This window comes from Ilyonectria robusta (genome assembly GCF_021365365.1).
Source record: "Ilyonectria robusta strain PMI_751 chromosome Unknown BGZ61scaffold_6, whole genome shotgun sequence".
Classification (NCBI taxonomy): domain Eukaryota; kingdom Fungi; phylum Ascomycota; class Sordariomycetes; order Hypocreales; family Nectriaceae; genus Ilyonectria; species Ilyonectria robusta.
In genome coordinates this window covers 1734852-1762298 of record NW_025764440.1, presented here as the reverse complement: position 1 = coordinate 1762298, position 27447 = coordinate 1734852, and the positions used below count along the sequence as shown (strand labels likewise).

The 27447-nt window shown below is 51.2% G+C and overlaps 8 protein-coding genes across 8 annotated transcripts; 6 read left to right on the top strand and 2 right to left on the bottom strand.

Annotated features, from left to right (window-relative positions):
• Positions 1 to 392: 392 nt before the first annotated feature.
• Positions 393 to 1404, bottom strand: BGZ61DRAFT_448213 (CMP/dCMP deaminase). Its single transcript, XM_046245444.1, has one exon. It carries the CDS (start codon positions 1336 to 1338, stop codon positions 679 to 681), a length of 660 nt encoding a protein of 219 aa, XP_046107053.1. The 5' UTR covers positions 1339 to 1404; the 3' UTR covers positions 393 to 678.
• Positions 1405 to 3672: 2268 nt separating this feature from the next.
• Positions 3673 to 5589, top strand: BGZ61DRAFT_348324 (putative neuroligin; the record flags this gene model as incomplete). Its single annotated transcript, XM_046240050.1, has 5 exons — positions 3673 to 3945; positions 4015 to 4243; positions 4309 to 5127; positions 5191 to 5376; positions 5432 to 5589. The coding sequence occupies 5 exons, from the start codon at positions 3673 to 3675 to the stop codon at positions 5587 to 5589; spliced, it is 1665 nt and encodes a 554-aa protein (XP_046107052.1).
• A 2656-nt stretch (positions 5590 to 8245) lies between these two features.
• On the top strand, positions 8246 to 9931 carry BGZ61DRAFT_530658 (uncharacterized protein; the record flags this gene model as incomplete). The annotated part of the gene is made up of 1 exon (XM_046253587.1): positions 8246 to 9931. One exon carries the CDS (start codon positions 8246 to 8248, stop codon positions 9929 to 9931), a length of 1686 nt encoding a protein of 561 aa, XP_046107051.1.
• Positions 9932 to 10672: 741 nt separating this feature from the next.
• BGZ61DRAFT_516314 (CHAT domain-containing protein) lies at positions 10673 to 14438 on the top strand. The gene is made up of 2 exons (XM_046252286.1): positions 10673 to 10772; positions 10836 to 14438. The coding sequence occupies exon 2, from the start codon at positions 10852 to 10854 to the stop codon at positions 14284 to 14286; it is 3435 nt and encodes a 1144-aa protein (XP_046107050.1). The 5' UTR covers positions 10673 to 10772; positions 10836 to 10851; the 3' UTR covers positions 14287 to 14438.
• A 543-nt stretch (positions 14439 to 14981) lies between these two features.
• On the top strand, positions 14982 to 16016 carry BGZ61DRAFT_347338 (uncharacterized protein; the record flags this gene model as incomplete). The annotated part of the gene is made up of 3 exons (XM_046239958.1): positions 14982 to 15259; positions 15315 to 15899; positions 15953 to 16016. Coding segments are annotated over 3 exons (927 nt in total), but the record flags the coding sequence as incomplete, so codon positions are not given.
• A 5152-nt stretch (positions 16017 to 21168) lies between these two features.
• On the bottom strand, positions 21169 to 22469 carry BGZ61DRAFT_516312 (uncharacterized protein; the record flags this gene model as incomplete). The annotated part of the gene is made up of 2 exons (XM_046252285.1): positions 21169 to 21305; positions 21398 to 22469. The coding sequence occupies 2 exons, from the start codon at positions 22467 to 22469 to the stop codon at positions 21169 to 21171; spliced, it is 1209 nt and encodes a 402-aa protein (XP_046107048.1).
• Positions 22470 to 23210: 741 nt separating this feature from the next.
• Positions 23211 to 24785, top strand: BGZ61DRAFT_572585 (uncharacterized protein; the record flags this gene model as incomplete). The annotated part of the gene is made up of 1 exon (XM_046256105.1): positions 23211 to 24785. One exon carries the CDS (start codon positions 23211 to 23213, stop codon positions 24783 to 24785), a length of 1575 nt encoding a protein of 524 aa, XP_046107047.1.
• A 1054-nt stretch (positions 24786 to 25839) lies between these two features.
• BGZ61DRAFT_572583 (uncharacterized protein) lies at positions 25840 to 26689 on the top strand (the record flags this gene model as incomplete). Its single annotated transcript, XM_046256104.1, has 1 exon — positions 25840 to 26689. One exon carries the CDS (start codon positions 25840 to 25842, stop codon positions 26449 to 26451), a length of 612 nt encoding a protein of 203 aa, XP_046107046.1. The 3' UTR covers positions 26452 to 26689.
• Positions 26690 to 27447: the final 758 nt, after the last annotated feature.

The window sequence follows — 27447 nt, the reverse complement described above, 5'->3', positions numbered from 1 at the left end:
GCTGGAAATATTTGAGGACAGGAGAGTTGGTCTGAAAAGAAAAGAAGAAGTTGAGTTGGATGGAGCGAGGGGAGAGGTTGATGAATGAATTGAAGAATTTATATACACGAGATCCTGGGCCAAGGGTTCAAGGCCTAGGGTTCAAGGCCTATTTCCCATTAATTTATTGTTTTGCGCCTTCGGGCCCGACTTCCGAATGGTGGGGCCGCGCTGTTAGATGTGACAGCCGAGTCCTGGTATTAGTACTTCCCCACAAGCGTCTCCAACCAGCAATAATATTGTATTTACCCCGCTGCGCTAGAGTCATTGACTTCTATTAACACTAGCATGCCGGCGAGTGTTAACTTCTCTGGGATGAATTTCGGTGTGTCATAAGTTGTGCCGGCTCGCATGTTGGCCAACCGGCCCAGACACCGAGCGAATCGGCAACAGCTCGGCCTTGTTCCGATTGTCCATGTGCTCTGATATTACAGAAGGCGTGTCTTCAGTTTATGGATGAGCGGAATTCGAAGAAGGGGCTCTTTGTGATTCCTCAAACGCCACGTCCTAATACTTCGCATTACTTCTAGTTCAGAAGAGGGAGAGAGATATTCCAAAGCTCCGCCGCCCACGATCGTCGAGCAAAACATACGCCAGACCACACAAAGGAAAAGCCACCACTCTGAGCTTGACGTTCACCTATTTCCATGTACTCGCGCTGTCGGCTCCCCTCTTCTTGCCCTCTTGATACACGTCGCTTAGTCCGTCATACAACCCCTTGACTCTCTCCACCTCCGACCTCAAATCTTCTCGTTTTTCGGTGTCCTCGACTTTCTCCACCAAATCGTTCAGGCTCCGAGCTGTAAAGAACTTGTTGACTTTGTTATACAAGGCCCTGCTCTTCAACGCCTCATCGTCCTCGTCAGCTGCCCGCACCCGAAACACCTCCTCGAGGATGTCGATGTCGTACGGAATGGCAAACCGGTCACGGCTATCCTCATAGGTGAACAGGAAATACAGCTCCTTGAATCCTGACCATGTTATGCCACTCAGGCAAAGGCTGCAAGGCTCATGCGTCGCTAGGAAGACGCAGTCGTCGCGCGGATTGGGCCGCGTGCTGGCGTCGGGGAAGGAAACGGTGTAGAACTGCTGGATGCAGTTGATCTCGCCGTGAAGGAGTGGAGAGACGCGCTCATTGTTGGTTGAGACGGTGTATGGCGCCAGTGTTGAAGACGAGAGGATAGCAGCACCGAAGAGCTTGCTGCCGGAGGAGACGCCGGCACGAGTGAGTGGGATAATATCAAATTCGATGGTGTGGAGGAGAGCAACTAGAATATCTTCAGGAGATTTGGAAGCCATGTCGAAAAAGATTTTTGGTCTGTGCCTCGTATGTGATTACCGAAATGATTCAGAGACCAAGAAATGAGGGGGAGTTGTTTCAAGATATAACGTTGGATGCCGTATCTTTTATCATGGCTGATGCGTGGCGTTCGCATTCTTATCGGAGACGTCCGTCGCGTTAACGGAGGCGTCGACTATTCGCCGGCGGCGACCCGGCGACCTCCGATCGGGAACCTGCGGAGCTAGCGCCCCAGGGAAAGAAGACCAGTATGTAAACATGGAAAATATAATTGTTTCTCCAAAACAGTGATTTAAAAAGTCATGATTGGGCTGCAGAATCAATTCAGAGTTGGTATTTCCATGAATAATCTATGATGGCTGCTCACTTTATTACCTCGCCAGATAAGTTCGTCCCGACGCTTTGGGACTGGGAGATCATCGCACAGTCCGTTCCCTCTTGAACTGGTTACCACAATACAACTGTCGGATGGTAACGCCTACGTCAAAGGAACATGGGCTTCTACTCTGCCAGAACGGCCTATGGCACTGGATTGACGGCATTAAGTTTGACAAATCTTCTGTCTTTACCGCACCAGAAGCGAGTGGCCCCTGGCTATGGCTTCAATCATGGACACTTGCTATTATGATTTCAGCCTGCATATTGACGACGATGACATGATATACGTGGTCTACGGCACCAACCAAGCCGTTATTGCTGAACTAGACATCGATGGCAGGTCCTGAGTGCTCTTGATGGAGCTGGCTATCTTGAAGGAAATCGCTTCCAACAGAAGGATAATATCTACTACATATGGCGCCGCTCAATGGACTAAAACTGATAGGTTTGAAGGAAATAACTCGGGGTTGCGTGGTAATGCAACCACAACCTTGATGAGACGAAATTTAGCATTGATGATAGCCTCACGCTCTTCACCGCGACAACAACAAAGGATATCTTCAGCGCTCGCAACACGCTCACCCTTCGCGGCCACGGCCCTAGTACAGTGGCGATTATTTTGATCATTTTTTTCTCAAATGGCCAATGGTGATCGCTGTTGCCTCGCCGCGTTCCGAGATGACAGTGCTCTATTGGCATCGAACGCTCTGAGGGTAGCTATGCGATTGTTGTGAGAGAGGGAATCAAACTCAATACATCCCGGGAAACGCAAGGCTTCGGCAGTATTTCCGCGACCATTGTAATTGATCAGGGCAGCATTTGGCTCCGGGGAACTATGGACCCCCAAGCGAGCGGCACAAAGAAGGGATCATTCTCCTATAGCATTGATGGTGCCATATCCATGCCGATGGGTTCGGAATTTAACCTCAACGCGGAGTGGGAATATTTTCCCAGATATCGCTATGGTGTATTCAATCACGCCACACAAGCGATTGGTGGTTCTATTCTAGTTACCGAGTTTGGTCAGGTTTAGAGGGCTATTTTATCGAATGGATGCTTTGAACCATCACCCGACCCCACGTAGTCACCGGGCAATACTAGGATTCTAGCCCACCGAATCGTATGTTGCGATGAGGTCATTCCGCTCGTGTGTATTTCGTGCTCGGGACTGCACCATTGGCCGAGGCCGACGACTGGATTAAGGAGTCTGAGGCACGACTTTCCCCATAGAGTGATTCGAACTGATGTGGATCTATAGCTTGCAAGGGGGGTCATACAGATATTATTGGCTAATCTACGGTAGTTCTCAATTGGAACGATCCCTGACGAAATCTTGGGCAAGGCCGCAAAGGAGAACGAGTTTATCACCATAGGAGGATATAAAGGCTTTCTCCGGAACTATTACAACATGTATATGTCTAACCCATAGTTTCAGTTTAATTCCTTTAGAAAGCCGATTCGATCTGCACACCTGCAGGTACGAGTTGCACGACTGCACCTTTGAACGTGCTGGCGATGGGTCAACCCATGATGTCCGGGGAATCTCTGGGGAATCTGTGGGGAAGGATCCTCACCGAGAGCCGCACCACTTCTACTGGTCCGGGCGTCACGTATTCTACCGGCTCCCCGCACATAAATGGCATTCTTCTCCACGAGCTAGGATCAACTTAGATTAAGTCCCCCGGATTTGACGTGGAGATCGACAATGAATGAGCGCTGATGCCAAGGTTTATTTAACCGGTTCAATGGAAAAGAGCTCTGAGGAACCCCTGGTGCGCTTATGATGGCCTAAATGGGCAACTCAATCACTGACCCATCGTTGACCAAAGCCTCGGGTCTTGAGTTAAGGCTCTTACCGCTAAGTCGATAAATATAAAAGAACTACATCATCCTAATCATATATCATGGTTCTTCAGTCCTTGGAAAAGTAACAACACAAGACTCAGCATCCAACTATGGCGCCATATCTCAGGCTTGCTCTTGCGGCTCTCCCGCTGCTCCAGAGTGTGTTTGGTGCCAAAGCGCACGCAGCCTCACCGACTGCTAAGGTCAAGAACGGAACGTATGAAGGCAAATATGTGGCTTCATATGATCAAGATCTTTTTCTTGGCATTCCCTACGCACAGGCTCCTGTTGGAAATCTCCGCCTCCAGAATCCTCAGAACTTGAATACCACATTTAAAAAACGAAGTGCCACCGATTATGCTGATTCTTGTGTCGGTTATGGGGTAAGTGATGCCTTATTGGAGTTTGACACTATTTGTTATTTCCTTTTGCTCACACGCCTCCGATTCTAGAACAGCGCCGCGTGGCCCTTCACCCTGAGCGAAGACTGCCTGACCTTAAACATCGTCAAGCCCGCCAGCTCTAAGCGCAGCAACAAGGATAAACTCCTCCCCGTCGGTGTGTTCATTCATGGCGGAGGCTGGTCCCAGGACTACAGCGCAAACGGGGTCTACAATTTAAGCTTCATTGTTGAGGAATCTGTTAACGCTGGGAAACCATTCATCGGTGTTTCCGTGGACTGTAAGTATTTCCATACTGATTCATATTTTAACGCCATGTGAGCCTGATGCTAATTTTCCACTTAGATCGCCTTTCTTTTTGGGGGTTCATGGCTTCCCAGGATATCCTTGATGCCGGCGTCGCCAATCTTGGTCTCAAGGACCAGCGACTCGCCTTGCATTGGATCAATGAGAACATCAAGGCGTTTGGCGGAGATCCCAAAAAGGTTACCATCTGGGGCGAGAGCGCTGGCGGCGGAAACGTCGGCTACCACGCCACTGCTTTCGGTGGTCGTGATGATGGCCTCTTTCGTGGCATTATTGCGGAATCCGGTGCTGAAGGCACTGATATAAAGAATCTCACAGCGCCCCAGCAACGCTATGACACCGTTGTAAAGGCGGTTGGATGTGACTCCGAGGTTGACAAGCTTGCATGCTTGCGCAAGGTGCCATTCAATGAGCTCAATGCCACAATCACCAAGATTTCTGGCGGCTTTTACCCAGTTGTGGATGGAGATCTTGTCCCGGATCTATCGTCCACGCTACTTGCCAACGGTAACTTCACTAAAACGCCCATCTTGCTCGGCACGAATACGGATGAGGGCACGCTTTTTACCAGCACAGATATCAGCACAGACAAGCAGATTGAAAGTATCATCCGAGCAGCTGGGCCAGATGACAGCACGACCAAAATTCTCATGGCACTGTATCCCAACGTCGATTCACTTGGCCTGCCAACCGACTACCGCGTGACAGCTACTAGTCCGGTCGGGGCTCAGTATAAACGCGCAGTTGCTTTAAATACTGATCAGTTGTTCCTCGCATGGAGGCGCATCAGGACTGATGCATGGTTCAACCATGGAGTTCCAGCGTATTCTTACCTGTTCGAATCCCCTCTCACCTCTCGTAAGTAGCCTCCCAGAAACTGCACATTGACGATCGACTAAGCTCTTTCATTTGATACTGTAGGGGAGTATATGGGAACCACCCACTTCACAGAGATTGGTTACGTTTTCTACAACAGACTTGGCCTAGGATACGCTGCCGCCATTAACCCTCTTGCGAATGCTAGCAAGGATGTGCTGGCTTTGGCGAAGCTCACCACCCGCATGTGGATAAGCTTTATTCATGACCTCGATCCCAATAACCACGGAAGTGAGTAATCAATTTTTTCTATGGCATGGAAAATTGCGTCTGACCGAACTTATAGTCCGGGGTGTCGATAAGTGGCCGGTCTATAATGCCACTGGCGGCTACGGGAAGAACTTCCACCTGACACCCAAGACATTTGGCGTGACTCCTGATACCTTCCGACTTGCAGGAACCACCTTCATAAACTCTGTCGCCCTAGAACAGTATGGGAGATGATTATTATATTCAGCGGAGGATGAAATGAGGACGGCTTTGAGCTATTAGCAGTACTACCTCAGGTCGGTTCCTATGAAGATTAAACATGTATTGCTTTGCCAATGCAATAATGCACAACGACTTTTATAATATATTATTTAAATTAGCCCACTTTGAGTAGACCTGAAAATACTTGCTTTTTGGTTCTCAATCCTCGATTTACTAGATTAATAAAAAATGTGCTTTGTCATCCGTTGCCGTTGCAGTTTTAATCACCTATGATCAATTGCTCGTATTTTTAGCCAAAGTTTGTGTTATCCTTGAATAAATTATTTGATCAGACGGTACTCAAAATTGTATCAGACATTCTCGTCTATTTTAATCGTTTCCATTAACCCCAGTCTGCCTTGTTGTTGTGGACGCATCACCACTGCAGTCATTAGCAAGCCCAGATTTCTCAATTAACTACCCTACAGCACATCGGAACATGGTGCGGGCCACCAAACGAAACACTTCGCATGTCGGGCGTTCCCACCCGGGTCATCGGTCCCCTCTCTCCTTCTGGATGACTATTGACGGCCTAGCCAGAGAGGGAAGGGGGAAGGGGAGATTACGGTCGCTAGCCTCTTCCACACCCCTGAGGCCTCTTCGTAGCAGCCCTATGCCGTGCCAGCCCTACAACGCATCTGGTAAGTACGCTATGGACAGGTGATTTCAATCGGGCATTTTCATAGACTTGTGTGATGCATACGGAGAAAAAAAAACTGCCTATCCTAAATCTAATCTCATTCTTAATCGTTCATTTCGTGAAATGAGGCACGCTTGCAAAAGGACAACCCAAAGGCGCCGACATGGCAGCGACATGATGGGCCGTCGAATACTTGATATCAAATCATGGCAATCGGATGAGATGAAACTTCTATCCATCCCGCATTCGCTGGCTGCCGCTGGCCCACCATACTCCTCACCCACGCTCCTTGGCGAAACAAACGGGCAGGTCAAGCACAAACGGCGACGTGCCGAGACCCAGGGGAAGGGGCTTACAACCATGAACCAACTTCTGCCGCCAGGCAGGGGTATTGCCGCTCTTCCGAGCCCTCATTTCATTTTACCGTTACCATCACGGTCGGCTGAACCTGAGACTGAAGGCGGCCAATCATGTAGTCTGCGTGGCTTAGACTAGCCCTCGACGGACTGTGACCGTTGCTAGCTAGCTTTGTTCAGTCAAAACACCCTCCTTCCTTTTCTTCTTCGGCCGGTGCGCTCGACCTATTTGAACGGTGAGAGTCCGTGGCTTCTCAGAGAGGATTAGCTGGCGGACCGAGCATGCTCGATACGAGTGTGCGTGCCATCATAGTGATCATAGTGCATGCTTTACCACTGGTGCACGGCTTGCAGCCTCCGGCTCATCGCTTGGGAGCATTGACTCCGAGAGCCCGGTGTTGGCTGAGATGTCTGAACTCGACAACTCCAGTGCAGTGATGTGTGGATTTCCTGCAACAGAGACAAGGATTGCGTTGGTTACTTAGTGCTTGCTTTGTGGCCAATTTGGGCTTACATGTTGCATTCAAACAGTTCTAAATTTAACCTTTAGATGATTACACGGGTGAGGCGTGCCCTCCAGACATGTATGATAATTCAGAGTAGATCACCGTAAGGGACCCGACTGGTCAACCTGGCGCTCTCGGTGAACTTTGCCGACGCTTGCTGCAGGAACAAGTGTGGGGTACAGGGAACCCCTGAACGGTTGCCGCCACAGTACAGGGGTAACGGCACGCGGGAGTTCCAGCTGGCTCCGTTTGTGACTATTTTGCGAAGTACATGGCACTATCCGGACATGAGCAGCGAGCACGAGCTAACACACCTGGGACTTGGGCTGCCCGAGGCCCGGACGGCCGTCACCGGATCTCGCCAGGCACAAGACGATGTATCGGAATGAGACATGGCGGAGTGACCTGCACTGTCAATGCTAAGGCTTGGGATCAACGGCTGATTTCTCAACACCCTCGCTTCATGTGTGTTGGCCTAGCTTATAAGCTAGATGACGGGTGATGACCCGAGTACTACGTAATGTAGTACTCTCGCTGGCTTTCACAATCCAGGGTTGAGTCGCTCGAGTGCGCCGCTTGTGATGTATCAGGCTAAAACCGAGGCCGGGCTAGAACAAGCAAGTAAACACGCCAGACCAGTCTAGTTGTTCCTTGAAATAGTTAGCGTTTAGGATGCCCGCGTCGTATCGCCGTAGTGAGGCTTATTCTGGTTCCATTTCAGGTGTGCATGGGAGGCACTTAGACAAACATCGTTGGTCAATAGTCTGCTTCCCGCCTCGGGCGAAGGCAGCTTAATCGGGCGTCATCAGTTGTGGCGCGAAGTTGGCTACATTTGGTGTGGTCTAGACTACTGTTGTAAGGAACAGCGCCACCTATCGCGGGAAATTGGGGCTTGCAGTGAGCCTGATTCCGGGGAAGGAAATGATCATTCACCAGAGGTGCCGCCATTGTTGATGTGACTCCGTCTCCTATTGTATGTCCAATAATCTTATATATATTTGGGCAGCCGCTCTCTAATCCCTCGATCTAGATGATTCTTGTCCATCAATCCAGTCCTCTCTCGTTTTAGGACAACACTCGCTTATATCCCCTTCACCGCGCGCTTGACGGCATCCCAACTTGCCATCATGCGTTTCCACGTCGCCCTCAGCGCCCTTCTCGGCCTCGCCTCAGTCGGCGCCGCTACAAACGCTCCTTACAACGAACATGGTGTTGAGGCAAGAGACACTCGATTGGTTGGCAGAAGCAGCCTTTTCAGCAGAGTTACCTGCGCCTCAGGTTACGAATACTACGGCTACGAATGCGTGCCGAAATGCCCTCCTTGCGCTCCTCGCGCCGGCAACGGGGTTTGCACTTGCCCCAACAACCAGGACTTAGTTGGAAGCGAGTGTAAGCCCAAGTGCCCGACTGCCGCTCCTCGCGGAAGCAATGGAATCTGCACCTGCCCGAACAATGGAGATCTTGTTGGAACCGAGTGTAAGCCCAAGTGCCCTGCTTGTGCTCCTCGAGCCAGTAACGGCGTTTGCACCTGCCCTAACAACGGAGATCTTGTCGGAACTGTGTGCAAGCCCAAGTGCCCTACTGCTGCTCCTCGGGCCAGCAATGGGGTTTGCACTTGTCCTAACAATGGAGAGCTCGTTGGAACCGAGTGCAAGCCCAAATGCCCTGCTTGTGCCCCTCGTGCGAGCAATGGAGTTTGCACCTGCCCCAATAACGGAGATCTCGTTGGCAATGAATGCAAGCCCAAGTGCCCAACTGCCGCCCCTCGTGGCAGCAACGGACTTTGCACCTGCCCTGGTGGAAAGGATCTTGTGGGCACTGAGTGTGTAGACAAGTGCCCAGCTTGTGCTCCCCGAGCCAGCAACGGCGTCTGCACCTGCCCTAACAACCAGGACCTTGTCGGAAACCAGTGCGTGCCTAAGTGCCCAACTGCTGCTCCTCGTGTCAACGGCGTCTGCACCTGCCCCAATGGAAAGGATCTCGTTGGCACTGCATGTGTGGACAAGTGCCCGGCTTGTGCCCCTCGTGGTGACAACGGTGTCTGCACCTGCCCCAATAACCAGGACCTTGTTGGTAGCCAATGCGTGCCCAAGTGCCCAGCTGCCGCTCCTCGCGTCAACGGCGTCTGCACCTGCCCCAACGGCAAGGAGCTTGTAGGAAGCGACTGCCTGGATAAATGCCCTTCTTGTGCTCCCCGCGTCAACGGCGTTTGCACCTGCCCTAACAACCAAGATCTCGTTGGAAGCCAATGCGTGCCCAAGTGCCCTGCTTGTGCCCCTCGCGCCGACAATGGAGTCTGCACCTGCCCTAACAACGGGGAGCTTGTTGGAAATCAGTGCAAGCCCAAGTGCGGTGCCAATGCCGTCCGAGGCAATGATGGCAACTGCAAGTGCATCAACAGGGGCCAGGTTCTGAACTCTGCGGATAACAGCTGTGCCTGCCCCTATGGCCAGGATTTCGTCAACAACTGCTGCAAGGTCTCCTGTGGCTCGGTCGCTACGTACAACCCAAGGAAGTACAAGTGCGAGTGCCCCGGAACAGGCCAGATCTTCGACGCCGGCTCCAAGACCTGTGGTTGCCCGACCGGCCAGAACATGGTCAACAACTGCTGCACCGTCGACTGCGGCAGTGACGCCACATACAACTCATGGCAGCAGAAGTGTGTTTGCTCGAAGCGCGGCCAGATCTTCGACTCCGACACCAAGACCTGTGGTTGTCCTACTGGACAGGAGTGGGCTCGACAGGGTGGCTGCTGCCAGTCTAGCAACCCTGGCCAGTCTAGCCAGCGTAACCGTGGCAAGTGGTGGTGGTAAAGCAATCCGCCAGGATGATTGGAATGGGGGATGGGGTAAGGTTTACGATCCTTAGAAGCTGGTGGCTTTTATGTGACGGGGGCTATCTATCAAAATTGTATTAATCTTTGTTCTTTTTCTTTTTGCAGCCTGTTGTTCTCGGCAGTCGGAAGGTGTAGTTAATAACGCTCATTAAGATAGGCCCCTCACACATCCCCGGGCACGAATATTATGCTAAAGCAATACTCGCTTAATTTTATTTGTTTATTTTTAATACTTGCCGTGTCATGTGAATAGGTGTCACTTCAACTTGGCTAGTTGAGATGTAGGACGAATGTTAAGTGTTTACTAATCTAGGTCAATAAGGAACCCAGCAGCCCGTAAGTCTGGTCGATCGGCTAGGATGCTGAGAATTACTCTTCAAGCCCGAACTATCTAGTATTACCATGACTCAGTGACTGCCACCATTACTATTGTAACAGGGATCCTTGATGGTCAGTTAGGGAGCTGGAGTTTCAAGGGGTCTACCCTGACTCCTGGGGCTTAGGCTGCAGGGTGGTAGCGACAATTACAACTCCACCCAATTGAGAGCAGAACCGACGGCGACATTGGGGGCCGAGAATGAGCGGCATGATAAGCAGGCATGCAATTACCGACACATTTGAACCGTTATTCAGTAAACCGTTCCTGAGTTATTTAGTGCAGGCTGCAGCGAGGCAACCCCAAGAAAATCATTCGACATCGCTCCCGTCGGGTTTCGAACAAATCGCCGCACTTGCTATCACATACTGTCGCCTGAATAAGGATCACATTCTTGTCTATGCATTCGCTTAAAGGCCCGAAAGACGCCCTATAACAACAGGTCAGTATTAGGACGGTGGGTCGCGAAACCATGAGTTGCAACTGATACCGAGTTCCATTGCAGCAGTTCATTCGGAGTCATGGCCGACCTCACCAAAGAGATTCGACTTCAACAAAAAACTGTCAACAGAACTCGCAAAAACAATGCTGAGGGAGCAACGGAAGTTCAAAAACTTGGAACTTTGTTTTACAGAAGATTCTTGAAATTAGGAGCGGTCGTGGATCTCGAAAAGGCCATCTCTATCTCCCGGCAGGTGATCGGTATGACTTCAGAGAGTCATACTAATTGGCATGAATACTTAACCAGCCTCTCGTTTCGCCTTGGAGACAGATATTCGATAACAGGAATGAATTTTGACCTTGACGAAGCTATCGAGGTTGGAAGAGAAGCAATCGATATAACCCCAAGCGATTATCCGAACAAGATAAGACGATTGAGTAACCTCGGAACTCTCCTTCATGACCGATTCGAAAGTGTAGGGGAGATGGCCAGCCTCGAAGAAGCGATTCGGATAGGATTGGAAGTGGTGGATCTTACTCCACATGACCACCCAGACCGGGTGGTATATTTAGCAAACCTTGGGGCTCTGCTTCGTTGTCGATACTCAAGATCCGGACAACTTTCTGACCTTGAAGAAGCTATTCTTGTTGGACAAGAAGGTGTCAATACGGCTGAAGATGATTACCCTGACATGGCGGCATTATTAAGTAATGTTGTTACCGCGCTTGGCGATAAATACGAGAGGACGGGTCACATGGCCGACCTTGAGGAAGCGATCCGAATGGGACGAGATGCAATCGACAAAGCTCCAAAAGATTCACCAGATCGTGGGAGATATTTGAACACCCTTGCAACCCAGCTTTATAGGAGATTTACTAGACTAGGGATGACGGACGACCTAGAAGCTGCGATCCAACTAGGACGGGAGGGAATTCAGGCCCTCGAGCTAACCCCACACAATCGTCGAGACAAGGCGACTTGTTTGAGCAATCTTGGTACTCAGCTTGGACATAAATACTCGACAACAGAAGATCTCGCCGTACTCGAAGAAGCTATCCAATTTGGGCGGGAGGCAGTAAGCATCACTCCAGAGACCGACCCGGATAAGGCAATTTGGTTAGGCAACCTGGCCATTCTGCTTGGGAAGAGAATAGGGATAATGGCCGACCTGGAGGAGGCAATCCAGCTTGGACGATGCGCGATTGACAGAATCTCAGCCAATTCGCCGGAACGCGCAAGATGTCTAAGCACTCTTGGAGTTCATCTTCACCTGAGGTTTTCCAGGGAGGGGGAGTATCGTGACCTTGAAGAAGCGATTCGACTTGGGCAGGAGTCAGTTGACTTGACCCCTGACAATAACGCGGAGAGAGTACATCGCTTAAGCAACCTTGCCCTCCATCTTCACGATAGATACATGGCAATCAGGGAACACGATGACCCCGATGCACCAATACGATCTGATGACATCGAAGAGGCTATCAGCATCGCACGACAGACAGTGAAAGCGACTCCAGAGGGCCATGCTGACAGAGCCAACTACCTGAACAATCTTTCAATTTACCTCCGTGCAAACTATGGGGTGACAAGATCTAGGCAGACTCTTGACGCAGCTATCCTCGCTGGACGGGAGGCAGTGAAAGCTTCTCCGGACGACACCTCATTCCGAGCAATATGGCTGATAAACATCGCGGCCCTGCTTCGGGACAGATTCATGCTTCACAAAACCGAAAGAGTCGACATAGAAGAGTCGATTTCCTACTATCAATCTGTCTTGCATCAATCTACATCGCCAATTACCAGCCGGGTGTTGGCGGGTAGAGAAATCCTCGACTGCTCTGCCATTATTTCGGAATGGCAGCAAGGCTATGAAGCTGCCACAGTTGCCGTCAATCTTGTCCCGAAGCTCATATCCCGTTCATCCGATAATCCTGACAACCATTTCCTACTCCGACATGCATTTTTCCTCGCTTCCGACACGGCAGCAGTGGCACTCCGTGTACGGAAAGAACCATTCCATGCCTTGCAACTCCTCGAACAAGGGCGTGGTGTTCTCGCGACATCTCTCGAAGAAATGCGAACAGACGTTCTGGATCTGCAGAAGAGCCATCCCGAATTGGCGAGAAAATTCGACAGCCTTCGAAGCGAGCTTACACAACCCGTTGTACGCAGTACCATCTTGAGTGATGATACTCTTCAGCAAACAGGGGGACGTCAACTGAATCGGCAGCACAGCGCAAATGAAAACATTGACAGACTGATCATGGAAATTCGGGAACAGCCCGGTTTTGAGGATTTCCTACTGGCGCCAAACAAGGCGGAAATGGAAACCGCTGCAAAAGATGGTCCTATTATTGTCGTCAATGCGAGCAAGCATGGTTGCGATGCCATACTGATCCAGCCGCAGAGAATATGGTTCTTGCCCCTCCCCGGTCTGAATACCAAGGATATCCATGAAAAGGCTGATAAAGGCTCTTGGGGAAGTCTCCAAACTCTATCATGGCTTTGGGACGTCGCTGCGAAACCAATCTTGGATGCTCTGGGCTTCACCCAACCCCCACTGAACCCGTCTGGCGAGAATTGGCCCCATGTGTGGTGGATTCCCACTGGACTTCTCGCCGAATTTCCGCTTCACGCAGCTGGACACCACGATGGGAGTTCTTCCGAAACGGTGTTGGATCGAGTGATGTCGTCATATAGCTCTTCTGTTAAAGCTCTCGTACATGGCCGTCGACGTCCTGTTGTCGCATCCACAACTAGTGCGCTCCTTGTTGCCATGGAACATACACCAGGTTATTCTAGGCTTCCCTTCGCAGCCGCTGAGATCAAGGTGGTCAGCGGGCTATGCAAATCGATGGCACTCAATCCCATCAAACCAAGGAGATACAAACAAGACATGATATCACAGTTGAAGGAATGCAAGATCTTCCATTTTGCGGGGCATGGCCATACTGATACGATGGACCCGTCTCAGAGCCATCTGATCCTAGAAGACTCCGAAGAATTAACAGTGGGCACTCTGTTGGATATAAATCTTCGCGAGCGCTCACCATTTCTGGCCTATCTTTCAGCTTGTGGAACTGGGCAGATCAAGGAAGAGTCGTATCTCGATGAGAGTATCCATCTCATCGGCGGATACCAATTAGCGGGCTTTCGCCACGTTATTGGCACTCTTTGGGAGGTTGACGACAAATTATGCGTTGATATGGCCAGAATTACATATGAGGCAATCGGGAGCGGAAGATTGACAGACAGGTCAGTCTGTTGGGGGTTGCATAAGGCAACGAGAGAGCTTCGGGGTCGCTGGCTGGATAAAAAAGGAACTGTCAGGCGTAGGAGCGGACGGATCAGAAAGATGCGCATCACCATGGGGTCGGCGAAGACGGGCGCTCCTGGTGCGAGCCGTGGTCCTCGGAGGGATGCGAGGCGTCCAAGAGATGTTATCTTATGTGATACTGATGACGCGGAAGAGATGTCGTCACCTCCTTGGGTCCCATACATTCATTTTGGGGTGTAACAGGAGTCCAGAGAGCGTCTCAAAGGAATAATCCTTAGTAGTCAGAGATTGTAAATGTTAGAAGGCAGCGAACTGAAGGATTGAGTGTTGATGTTGCCTTGGGACCCAAAGTCGAAGGTGATATCGAACCTGAGAATAATTGAGAATAATAGAGGCATACACTGAGGAATACCCAAAGTGCTAGGACATGGTGTATTTTCCCATGTTCCTCTGTCCAATTACCCGAGCTCCAAGCCCCATGTCAAGAGACCGGAATTGTCATTGAACAAGGGCTGCGCCATTCGGGCCCGGGGCAATTGGCACCGAGAAACCCCTGGCTATTCCACATTGAGCCCGGAACGACACGCAACATGGCTATGGCGAGATCATGAGGTAATTACCCTAGAAACTTAACCAGAATGAGGGGCTCCAATCATCGAATATTCCACCAATGGGTGAAGAGGTTAATGAAGATGGCAATTAGATAGAAGCCTCTCACTGCCCCAACCACAATGTCTTTTTGGATTAATTGCAGAAGCATCTTCACTATGTTGTCAAAAACCGTGTTGTTGTCCATTGTGGCCATGTCCATCTCCCCTGCTTCATCAGGCCCCGTCCCAACAGTGCGTCCACCTTTTTCATGGTCTGGCACCAAGCACGTGTGAGCTTCTCAGTCAATCCATTAGCTCTGAGAACTTCCCTCTAACACTCATAGTGTGGCTTTCGGCGACTCATATACCTACGTTCAAGGGACCAATGGATACCCAAAGTACAGCTTCATCGGCAGTTATCTTCCTGGAGACTTCGCCTTCACGCCTGAACGTCTCTTGGAGAACCGCATCTCGCAAAATTACACCAGCCAATCTGCCGGTGGTCCTAATTGGATAGAGTATCTGACGGGCTGTGCCCTTGAAGACGGCTATCACTCGCCGCTTGACTGCGATGTCCAACTTTGGGACTTTGCCTTTGCGGGGGCTAATATTGCCGAGGCGCTGTAAGTAATCTGACTCCAAGATCTTGGCTTTCGGTCTTCTAATACGCATACTAAGCCTCCCTCTACATCACCCTTACACTATCCCTCTAGTCAACCAAACCCAACAGTTCCTCCAGTACGGAGACTCCGTTTTACGAGAACACGCCGGTTTAGATCCTTCCAATGCCGTCGTTGCTATTTGGATTGGCATTAACGACATCATTGATGCCCAGCTGTTAAATAAAGCGTCGCCGGAATTTTATGCAGAAAGCATTAAGACTATGTTGGCACAGTCTGTTCTGCCTCTGGTAAAAGCTGGTTACAAAAACTTCCTCATCCTAAACCTTCCTCCATTGGATAAAAGCCCACTGAACTGGGCGAGTTTAAAGGGGCAATTGAACGACACCTTGATCCAGACGTGGAACGGTGAACTTCAAGCACAGACTCGGAAATTTGCCTCAAAACATAAAGGAGTCAGAACAGGCGTCTTTGATGCCAACAAACTGCTCAAGAATGTCTTAGATAAGCCAAGTTCTTACGGCATTACTAACACTACAGACTACTGTTCGGCAAGCAATCAATGGCCTCAAGTGGTTGAAGACCCTACCCAGTTTGGATGCGTTCCTGTATCCGAGTATTTCTGGTTTAATAGCGGGCATATGTAAGTCATATCGGACTCCGCTCTACCAAAAGCCCAAACTAATTTGAATGAAGTGGAACAAGAGTTCACAAGGCTTTGGCGGATGGGGTAGAAAAGTTCTTGTGTGAACGGTTTTAGGTCCAGTTCCACGCCTATGGATAGATAGTAAGCGCAGCAACATCATGGCAGAAAGTGACAAGAACACTAGTCATGTCTTACGAGATCTGCAAGATTGTTGTAAATATGTCCAGATAATACATAAGCTGTATAATCTTTGCTCACAACACTCGTTAGATTGAAACCTGTTCCATGAGTAAGCTTGGACACGGGGCCAAACTACGGTCCTAGCGAATATGAAAAGCAAAGAATCACTGAAGGCCAAGTCCTCCTAGCCGCCAAACCCGTCACACGCGCATGTTCTTTGAGGAAGGGAACCGCGGATTTTAGTGCCGTACGAGTTTTGCCTCATCAAAATTCAAGAGTGAAACCATGAAAGTCAACATAAATATGTCGACTATCTGCTTTACAAAGTTTGAAATTTTCATGGAATAATGGTAAAGATTATTGACAACGTTCAAGGCTTAACTACTACTATTAATACACTGCATATACCCTCCTTCACTACATCGTGTTCCTCTTTCTTAGCAACTTAAGGCTTCTTATCCATAAAAGACATTCCCTAATCTTTTACTTTAAGCAAGCAGGGCCAGGACGAGAGGGAGGGCCATCATCAGGCTACCGCGCATGATATTACCACTGCTAGCCGGTGGGACTGTAGTCGGGACTGGGGCAGTGGATGGGGTTGAGATCACGCTGGGAATGGCAGATGGAGCTGAGTAAATAGCAGGGACAGTGAAAGAGCCGGTGGGTTCTGGAGCACCAGGAATCGGCTTGCTGGTCGAGACAGTGCCATTATAGGCGGGGAAAGGAGCCGACGCGGTGGGAACGGGTACGGTCTGAATACCAGTAGAGGCTTCAGGGACAGAGTACTCGTAGCCGGGAGCGCTAGAACTAGAAACCTGAGGGACCAAAGTAGTGGAAGCCACGGAGGTCAAGGTTTGCAGACCAGAAGTAGCGCAAGAGGTAGCGGTGCTCTGAGTAATCTCCTCAGTCGCAGGGCAGATGGTGGTTCGGTCGACGATGGTGACAGTGGGCGCCGGGGGAGGCGAGTTTGTCGGCGCATGGAAGGTCTTGGTACTGCGCTCGCTGCACGGCACGATAGTGACAAGAGTATCGGTGACGGTTGTGACGGACACGGGGGTTGAAGACGAGTGCGAGGCTGATGCTGACTCGGAAACGGCGCCGCTTGAACCAGCGGGGCAGATGTAGGTGCTAGAAACAACGGTGGATGTGATGACCGTCTGTGTGTAGCGAGCGGGGCAGTTCACAACAGAAGCAGCACAGCTGGTGATGGTGTAGACGTGGGTGGACGTGACAGTGCTCGTGATGTCGCCGCCATCATACCCAACGGCGCTTGAGTTGCCGTGGACCACAGCAGGGGTGGTGATGGGCCGGAGTGTGGTTGCAGCCATAGCGTCAGAGGCAGCCGGGGTGGTGGTGATCGAGCCATCGCCAGAGGCCTTTGGGATAGCAGCAACAGGCGTTGAGCCGGAGGCAGTAGGGACGCTGGTGACCGAGTCATCATCGGAGGCAGTAGGGACAGCATACTCGGAGCCCGAGTCGGAACCGGAAGCGGTAGGGACGGCCTCGGAGTTGGAGACTGAACCGGAGATGGTAGGGATAGTAGCATCAGAGGCGGAGTCGGAGGCTGAACCGGAGGCGGTGGGCACAATGTCAACAGAGGCGGAACCAGTGGTAGTAGGATCAGCATCAGCGGAAGCCGAACCGGTGGTAGTAGCATCAGAATCAGCGGAGGTGGAACCGGAGGCGGTAGAGATAGTAGCATCAGAGACGGAGTCGGAGGCTGAACCGGAAGCGGTGGGGACAATATCAGCGGAGGCCGAACCAGTGGTGGTAGGATCAGCGGAGGCCGAAGCGAAACCGGTGGTGGTAGAGACGCTGGTGACCGACACAGTAGCAGTACCAGGACGATCGAACCTTTCGATGAAAACGCCAGGGACACCACGGTCGGGGAGACAGAGTTCGACGTTGGCGGCAGTACCAAGAGTGACTGTCAAGCTAGGGGCCAGGCTCAGGTCGAGAATATCTCCAACCTCCACGTTCAACTCGACGGCAAGGCCGAGAGTGAGGGCAATGACCTCAGAAACGGAGACAATGCAGTCGGGAGTGTTGATGAGGATGGCAGTGTAGTCAAACAGGCTGATCCAGATGGCGATCTTGGCACCAGCCTCGATCTCAAGGACAGGGATATCAAGGTCAGCTTTGAGGTCAATCTCGGTTCGCAGGCGGAGTCCAAGTTGCAAGGCAACCTCAGCAGACAGGTCAACATCGGCGCCAATACCAAGAGGCAGAGCCTTGGCAACAAGTCCAGTCAGAGACACATCAACAATATCCTTGGTCAGAAGAGAGATGTCGACGTAGGCGTCCGCGCCAAAGGAGATGTAGACACCAGCCGAAAGGTCGATGGCCGCATCAACTCCAATAACAAGATCGAGAGCAACAGCGGCACCGGCTCCAACATCGAGGAGTCCAGGAATCATAAGCTTGAGCGCGGGGGAAGCAAACAGCTCGACAGACTCGTGGACAGCAGCTGAGGCAGAAATGTCGACCTGGACGAAAGCCTGGATGCCTCCGAGGCCAACTCGGATCTTGGGCTCATCCAAAAACTCCTTTAGAAGCTCGAGAGTGACATCGCCGGAGATCTGGGCCTTGGGTAGGTGCAGTCCGAGAGAAATGGCAGCAGAAGTCTCGGTTTCCGCGGCAGCGATACTATGAGTATGTCAGTATGAATTACTTATGCTCACAGTTTGCGTTGATACATACCCTGCGAAGAGAGTGTGATCCTCCAAGTCTTGAGCCAAGCTGCAGGTCGCTGGTGCAATGCCGCTAATCTGGTTCGTTAGACCACCAAGGCCCCCAAGACCGCCCAGAAGGTGAGGAGAGGCTTGGGCAAAGGCCACAAGCCCTCCCAAGATGGGAAGAGTAGAAGCGCGCATCTTGTGAATTTCAGTAATGAATGGCTGGAGAAACGATGTCTCCAAAGGGGTGTAGAGAGTGACTGGAAAGGACTGGTTTGTTGGCTGGAACACAGTTAGAGACCAAGACTATGTTTCAACAGCAGAGTTGGTCCTATTTCTATAACAAGTCACCCCTATCCTATGGCCGCCAATGTGGTTGTACATCGGGACGGTAACTGTCAGTTCCTTACTGGGATCGGTGTAGTAAACTCAATTGATCATCTCGGCATAGCTGCCGATCATCTCATCATATATGCCGATCGTCATATCAAACCCTTGAAAACACTTGACCGTTAAATCATAAGTTTCTCTCGACCGTGACAAATAACAGCCGCTAACGATCTCTCTCGGAGAAAAGGCAATTCCGCACGTGCGTAAAGCCGAGCGGAGGAGAAGATCTCCCCGCCTCCTGAATTCGAGATGTTTGATGTTCGGCGGCGTTCTGAGCCCAACAACGAGATGCCAATTGAGCGCCGAGGCTCAAACGCTGTGCTTCGTCCATCGCAATTCGCGTGTAACTTATTGCAACGCTGTCAAACTATAGGGAATGTCTCAACCTGAGGTCCCAGGATCGTGACTGGCGGTACGGCCAGTCTGCAATCTACCAGACAAGACTCGTAGTATGATGGCCTACACTATGACGGTCAACTCAGGCTGTATGGTGATCGTTTACGGTGAGACCACAAGGCCATAATTGCTTCTGGAGCCACTCTCTTCGTTGATTCTGGCACCATTCCGGGAAGATCTACCAGCCGCGTCCATTCTGTCTGTTTCAATTTGCAGCGCCTCCAGTCTGGTCACTCCAGGGATGTTCAACCAATTAAAGAACAATATCTATGAGGCACAGCAACACTGACCCAAATCACGCGGTAGTGGGGGTGACAGGTCACATCAATTACTGATACTACGGAAATCTAAATTAAGCAGCTCGTATCTAAACTCACCGCAACTGCCGTCGGCACATTTTCCTCTGCGGCAATCAAGGCGAGCTAGGGTTATGTCGGATATCGGATTTCTACGGTTATTGCGATAGTGAAGCTTTTCTTCCTTCATCGTCGGCGTCCGCCGCCACCAGCCTAATCCTAGACTTAGCTTTTCCGTTGATCGGGTCAATGGCTAGCTAAAAGCCAAAGATTCCGAAGCATCCGGAACCTCCCGGCTTCCCGTGGCCATGCGAGGTCATCCTCATCTACAAGACTGACCCGAAGACCCCCTGTTAGATAGAAATAATAGTAAGAACTTCTCACACATATGCTCATTTCCATCTGCTAGATGCAACGGGTTATGCGGGGACATTCACGGATTGGAGGTGCTACGCATTTGGAGGGGCGGTGTGTATAACAGGTTAGAGATGGTTGAAGCCATGGCCTAACGGCTGGGAAAGTGTGTTGCAGCTGTTCATGAGCTGCCACTCGCGTATGATGACTCTCATAAACTTCACGGAGTCTGGCCACCGGTGCAGTCGCTTCCATGGCGAAAAGGAGGAACCGGGCCATGGAGTCAATTACCTGAAATTCAGGCCACCTCCTATTTCTCGCCCACTCTTGGGAGCACCAAACATAAGCTTATTCCAGAATACCCCCTACACCCATGTGCTCACTAACACTTATCCACACCTCTTCTCTATGAACCAAGTCCACCAAGGCATATGTTGAGCTCCAATAAATCCACCTCGTCTTGTCCCATCCAGGCCTCCTAGACAAGTATCCAAGCTCTTTCAATATCCATACGCCTTGTCGCTTTCTTGCTTCAGTAATCACCAACGCTCCCCAAGTATCGCTCCTTATGTGATTAGATAAAATAAAAAACACAAGGTTGGTTTGACCCGATGCCTGTGTTTGTGGCCGTATAGTCCCAACCAGAGCCGTGACATCAAATAAGACCCATCATTTAAATTAACTTACATATAATGGCCTTCGTGCCAAGATCTCCTCTGCCATTACAAATTCGGTATCAGGGAAGAGTAAAGTTTGGGAGAGAACATTTAAATTCTTTAGTCAAAAAGGGTAAGCATAGGCTTTTGTAAATGTGCGGATAGTGTTATACCATGCGAATCTCGACGCAGCTTGTCACCGCTTTTGTGGGCAACCGATCCCAAGCCACTCACCCAGCGTTGAGTGACTGAGTCCGCAACAGGTTTACTGCTAACGGAATCACAATGCATAGATATCTTCAATGAGTGCCGGATCACATCAAGCGGCTTCACTCGGCTCTCGATGATTTGCCGGTGGATCTCGGCTGCCATCCCTTGCCGACACCTGGGCATACTCAGGAGCCTGCGAATGGGTGTCCCGGGTAAATGGGGACTTGGGCGCATTCAAAGAAGCATCTGGCGACATATCAGCGAAAAACTCCATCTCTTTTCCCAACGAGGCCGCACCGAAACGGCGCAGATTGCTAGCATTATCCAACAGAGCTAACCGTTTCCGTTCTCTTCAACTTGATATGCCTTATAAACCTGTATTCCCCCTTCTATACTCTGCACCAGCCCAAAGAAGATCGTGAACCCAACCACAACCCACAAGGCATACCACTGCGTACCCTCCCGCCTATCATTCCACCATTGGCGTAGTGTCCTTGGTTTCGCCTGATCAAACACCAACTTCAACCGTACAAGCCTATCGCCCCAGAACTGGTACGCGTCGATATCAGTCATAGTCAACGGCCCGCACGACAACACGCCGGTGTCCGTGTCTGCCATGGTGGACTCGAAGTGCTTATGGTACCATGCCTTGCTGTTCTTGTACCACTTGTTCTGCGGGAAGAGCAGGGCGAGCGTTTGTAGCGTCTCGTGGACGAAGCCGTCCGGGAACAGCGGGTGCTCCTGATTCTCGAGGAAGGAGGCGTGGTGGAAGATCATGACAGTAGTCTCGCCTTCAATGTCGATCACCTTTAGGTGGTCGAGGAGGTTGTTGGTGAGCTCGACTTTGAGTCCGCCGATGGCGTCTAGGTTGCGGGCGTTGAAGTCGGTGTCGAGCTGAATCCCGTTGTGCCGGTTTGACCCTTGCACTGGGAAGATGCTCGCTGTGAAATCACGGATCGTGCCCTGGTCCCAAGACCTGAAAGCCCTCCCGGTCCACATTCTGTTCGTCGCCGGTTTCCCCACGTCAACCATCAGGAGCAGACGGGTGGCAAGGTTTACAGCCCCGTTTATGATCTCGGCTTTGTCAAGCTGCGCATTTGACACGATTCCCCGGTATCTGCCCTCGACACTCTGAACAACCTGCTGTCGCGTCAAGCCCTGCTTTATCTCCTGGGCCAGCTGAATGATGCCCTCATGTTTCGAGAATGGGAGGTTGGCCCCAAGAGAATAATATACCATCTTGCATTGCTCGGTGTAGTATTCAGAGTAAGGTTGCAGAGAGGCTGGTTTATAGCTGGCTGGCGTGACATCAGCCCAGAAAGCATTTGCGATCTTGAGTTGGGTGGCGATAGGAACTGGTGAGCAGATATGGTCTAGCTGGGTGGTATTCCCAGCTGGAAGTGAGGCCATCTGAGCGAGACGGATGTGATGAGAGAAATTGCAGAATCCTACGGGTCAAAGAGACGGCTAGATGGACTTATCAGTACTCGTGTCACTACAGAATCCGGGTTGAATCGCCACGATGGAACCCCTCTACCTGTCATGGGTGCCCCATGCAATAAGAAGAGACAGTTTGCAAGGCTGATAGGTATGGTGCGTTCTCCTTCATTTTGGCCTGGTCGTTTGCCTTGACAATGGCTCAGTCCGCGGACCAACGAGGAAAAACGCGTGGCACCATGGTCGCCCGGTAGGTACTAGTACGAGTGATGGGCCGAGCTGTGTCGAGGCTGAAGCCGCCCTAGTCGCGAAATACATTGTTTCTGACAAGGCAGATTAAGTACCTGGGAGATTCAGAGATGCCCGAGGACCCCAGTGAGCCTATGGGCTCCCGTGGACATCGCGTTGGTCGGGCAGCTGAAGCTAGGGCAGAGTATGCCCCGCCAACCTGCGCAGTATATAAGCCCCATGATGCATATGGAAGGCCTCAATTTCCTCTCTTGGCGAGGCAAAGCGGCGGAGGCAGTGCATCATGGGAACGCGACAACTCACTTTCCCCCTCCTTTACCCTCCACTGAGAATCTCCCCCTCCCCTGAGGACCTCCTGGCTTTGATAGTGATGCAGTCCCGTTATTGAAGCCCACATACTATTATTATGGGCAGACCACAGCCAAGCACAATCCTCTACGCGGCGACTTCATTCTAGTCCCTATCATGAATCTCTTCAGAAGTGACGAAACGCCATTTATCGTCGATGTAGCGCAATACGCTGGCAACCATCGAGGGCGAGTCGACAACTTGGAGTGCTGGGAGATCAGGGATCCCAGGCAAGAACCTTTCAACAGCATCCTCCAGGCTGTTTGCGAGGAGGTTTCCCGGTGCCGCTCAATTCCGCGGTCGTCGCATGTCCTCATCGACATTTTCCTCCGAGGCAAGACTCTCGATTCCAGCACCGCCTACGTAATGCTCGCGGGCACCACCCAGCGACACAGAAAGAGCGCAGTAAGGCATCTCAGACGAGGTCCCCTGCTGCGAGGTTACCCTGGCCTGAAGGTGGATCAGTGGGACTGGCCGCCGCAAGCACTGAATATCATCATGACTGGGAAGAAGGGAGAAGCGCCCGACAAGAACTTGCTCTACAGATGCTCCAAGTTTGACATACGGCGGCTCGCATCGGGGAATGCGAAAGTCACCAACCAGGTTCCGAACAGTTCCCTCCTTTCAATCATCGCGACGAACGATGGCGAAGAGACATCTCGAGCTGGAATGCTGAGCTGCGTTGTGAGGGTCGGACAGGACGACTTCTTCTTCGCACCGGCTCATATATTCATGCCCCGCCCGCCGGAGGAGCCCGAAGAGGACATTGACATGGAAGACTCGGAGTCGGACTGTGAATCCGAGATGCTGAGGGCCGGAAGTGCCACGCCATCAGACTTTTCCTCCGACTCCGAAGCTACAACGGACGATATTGTCCAGGACGGCCTCTCCGGTAGCTGGAGTCGCGCCGAGCGGCCAAACTCGACTCAGCCATCTCATGCCACCGAAGGCTTTGAAATCTTCTCGCCAGAGCACGACTACGCTCTTATTCCGGTCCCAGATGGCGAGACCTTCCATCAAGAGCTCCGCTGCATCTCAAAAGAGACAGTCGAGCGCATCGACGCAGGCCAGTTCGCAGTCTCCGTCATGACGCCATCGCGCGGCTTGATGAACGGCTTGCTTGACGGACGACCCACCCTCATGCGACTCCCATATAGCAGCAGGTTCACCCGGTTCTACTCCATCAGCCTCCCTGATGCTGTCAGCGAGGGGGACTGTGGCTCGCTCGTGATCGATCAGAACACTAAACAGATCTACGGCTTCATCGTGGCCGCGAGCATCGAACGGAGAGTGGCGTACATCGTCTCGGCAGATGAGATTCTCCAGAACATCACGGCTGAGCTGGGCAAAGAATGCGGCCGAGGACAGCCATTAGAGAGCATGGCCTTTGCCAACCGTCAGCTCCCACCATCGTCTAAATATGGAGAGCCGAGCGTACGATCATCTGCAATCAGCCATCCTGTCGTCACGAGAGTTTGTGACCCCTCGCCCAACATGCCTGGCCAGTCTGCCGGCCTCCCCTCCGAGCTTCCGTCGGAGCCAGTGCCGAATCTATCTCCAAGCCGTGAACGTGTTTCGAAGCCGCCGCTACCGTCGTCGCCCTACCAACTCTTAGAGAATCCCCTCTACCTCCCTACCTACCTCACCACGACCGTGACCGCGACAGCTCTGGCGACTACGACGCTGATATGAACGCTTGTCAGCCATATGAAGCTTGCGCGCATGGCTCGTCCGAACGCCCGGTCGCCTCTGACGAGGCCTTCAATTCCCAGAGCATCGATTGTGACCAATTCATGTCGAGTCACTTCGGTGAGGGTGCTCTCGTGTGCAGCAATTCCCTTAGATTCAACCACATGAATGGGTGCAGGAGCCTCGATGGCCCAGGCTGGGTGTCGAGTCCCTTCATGTCACCAGTGTCGCCTATTGCTGGCGCCACTCTCCCATCGATCTCGTCCGTAAACAAAAGAACAGAACTCGAAGAGTTCCTTGACACCTTGACGTATTTCCGCCACCCTCAGCAACCACATCAACCCTAGCCCCCCCAACTGTCCGGGCACCTGCGTCTGCGTCAACGGAGTTACTCCCACCCACGACGTACACATCCTTCTACACGCCGACTACCGGAAAGGCAAAGAGAGCACGGTCTGCACGTCGAACACTATCGGAGAGCGACGACTGTGATGATGACGACCGGGACATCGGCACGCAGCACGATCCGCACAAAAACACAGCAATTGCCCCTCCTCCGAGGAGTAGGCCAGGCGATGATGGAACCAGCTTCGTGTATCCATAATCTATACATGACGATCTCAGAAAGCCTAAAGACAGTGATTTCGAAGACAACTGCGAATTCTGCCCATACTATCTCATGGAACCCTTTCAGTTCATCCAAAAACCTTGGAATTTGTGCTTAAAACCGAAGGCGGAATTCACCCACACCCTCTCTCATGCTGTGAGCGATCACGCATTCATCAGAGGTCAACACCCACACCGACGTGGTCAACATTTCATCACCAAATGTATATTACATAAAACTAGTATAAAGGGCAAGAATAAGTGCGAATATTGCAACAAATCTGACCGCTGGACTCAAGATGACCCAGACGATCCGGCAGACGAGACGCATTTTGGCGGCGCGGTCTGCTTGCGGTGCTATTCCCACTTCTCCACCAGGGCCGATCTGGTCAACCACCACAAGGAGCTCAATATCTGCGCATATCGGGAGAATTTACCTCTCAATGAGAAAATGAAGCATCTCTACGTCACCTTTGCATCTTCAACTGCAGTGCCCAAGTTTCACCCGTCAGTTAGCACGCCGTTCTCCCTCGGCGTAAGAAAGAGAAGATTGAAGGGTGGCCAAGATCAGGCCTCATTGCCAGCAGCAAGACGCCAGAAAAACGGACGACTACCAGGTCGAGTACGTCAAATACTCTCGCAACCGACGTCTTCTCAAACCAGCTCTCCACTTGCCGCATCTCATCTGAGTCCACCCCAAAATCCTTCTCTTGCTCCAACATCAGTCAATACGGAGCAAAGCAATCCGATGCTATACCCATCACAACCCCATCCATATGGGCCTCACCCGGACGAGCCGTGGTATCCCGGTATGAAACTGCCGTCTCACAACTTGGGCTACCCCGATTTCTCCTCCATGCCCGAGTTTTCAGTCGAACCCTTCGATCCCATGTTTCCTGAGTTTTCATTACCATACCAACCTGTTCAAAATGCGCACAATTGGCAACAACACGGAGTACAACCGGCCGGGAAATACCAGGGGGATCCATTCACGGACTCAGGTTTTGGGTCCACGCCAGACGAGGATGCATTCAACAACATGACTGGTGGACATGGTACCTGAAATGGCGTTCCTTTCAACATGGATACACAGCTCTTAGTCTGCTCAACTGTTCGAAATGAATCGGCCGAAGCGGTCCCCCCGCCTAGAATGTCCCGATGATCTCGATACTCTCAGGATAGGAACAACGCTGCCGTTACCCGTCCCCACCGGAGGCATGCGCCTCTCCAGATCAGATAAGACAGGTCAGCTATCACAGGCTGGATCAGTATCGTCTTGATTGCCGGCGAAATGACGACGCATTCTCCATTCGAGAAGACCCGACGCAAAGCCATGCCTCGCGAGGCACACAAACACCGTCCAGCGCCTTAAGTCTATCAGCCTGTTATTAAAAATGGAGTTAGATCTAACTTACTAATATATTGAGCGAGTTCCTTGCTATATTTATTCCGTTTTTAGTATTGTTCTGTATTACTATAATGAGTAGATGCCATTTTAAGTTTAATTAAATACAACGTGAATTTAATGATTTTTTTACAATTAGTTAACTATAATATCTGGTATCAGAGGTAATAAGTCTTCAGAGTAGCCTTCTTAAGCTTATATATCTGCCTTCTGTCCCAGAGATCTAGCTTCCTTTACTGGTACTATACTTCTAGATGGTATCCTCCTCTTCGGATTTTAGCTATAAAACTGGGAATCAATACTTATAGGGCTAGTTTTTCAAGGGTTATACCGATTGAAACAATACTGCTTTGACATGGGTACTCATGTGCCCAATCTGATAATGGCCCCTAGGAAAATACTAAGGACGGCCAAGCTCATTGGGCATTGGGGTGCGACCGGGCAAAGCATACTATATGATCAGGAGTGAAGCTATGAATAGCTAGTAGTTCATTCTCTTACGATTCCGAACCTATTACATTAGCTTAGGGAACTAAAAAGAGCTAGCACTGATATCAAGAAGAGTTCGCATTCTTTTCAACCAACGTTGTCTGCTTGGAGCCCGGAGCCGGGCCGTGTCCAGAGCACTGGCACAGTATTCCCTTCCGTGTCAGC

What these genes read in the sequence shown, in the direction of transcription:
- BGZ61DRAFT_448213 (XM_046245444.1), bottom strand. Translation starts at nt 1,338, where the DNA reads ATGGCTTCCAAATCTCCTGAAGATATTCTAGTTGCTCTCCTCCACACC.
- BGZ61DRAFT_516314 (XM_046252286.1), top strand. Translation starts at nt 10,852, where the DNA reads ATGGCCGACCTCACCAAAGAGATTCGACTTCAACAAAAAACTGTCAAC.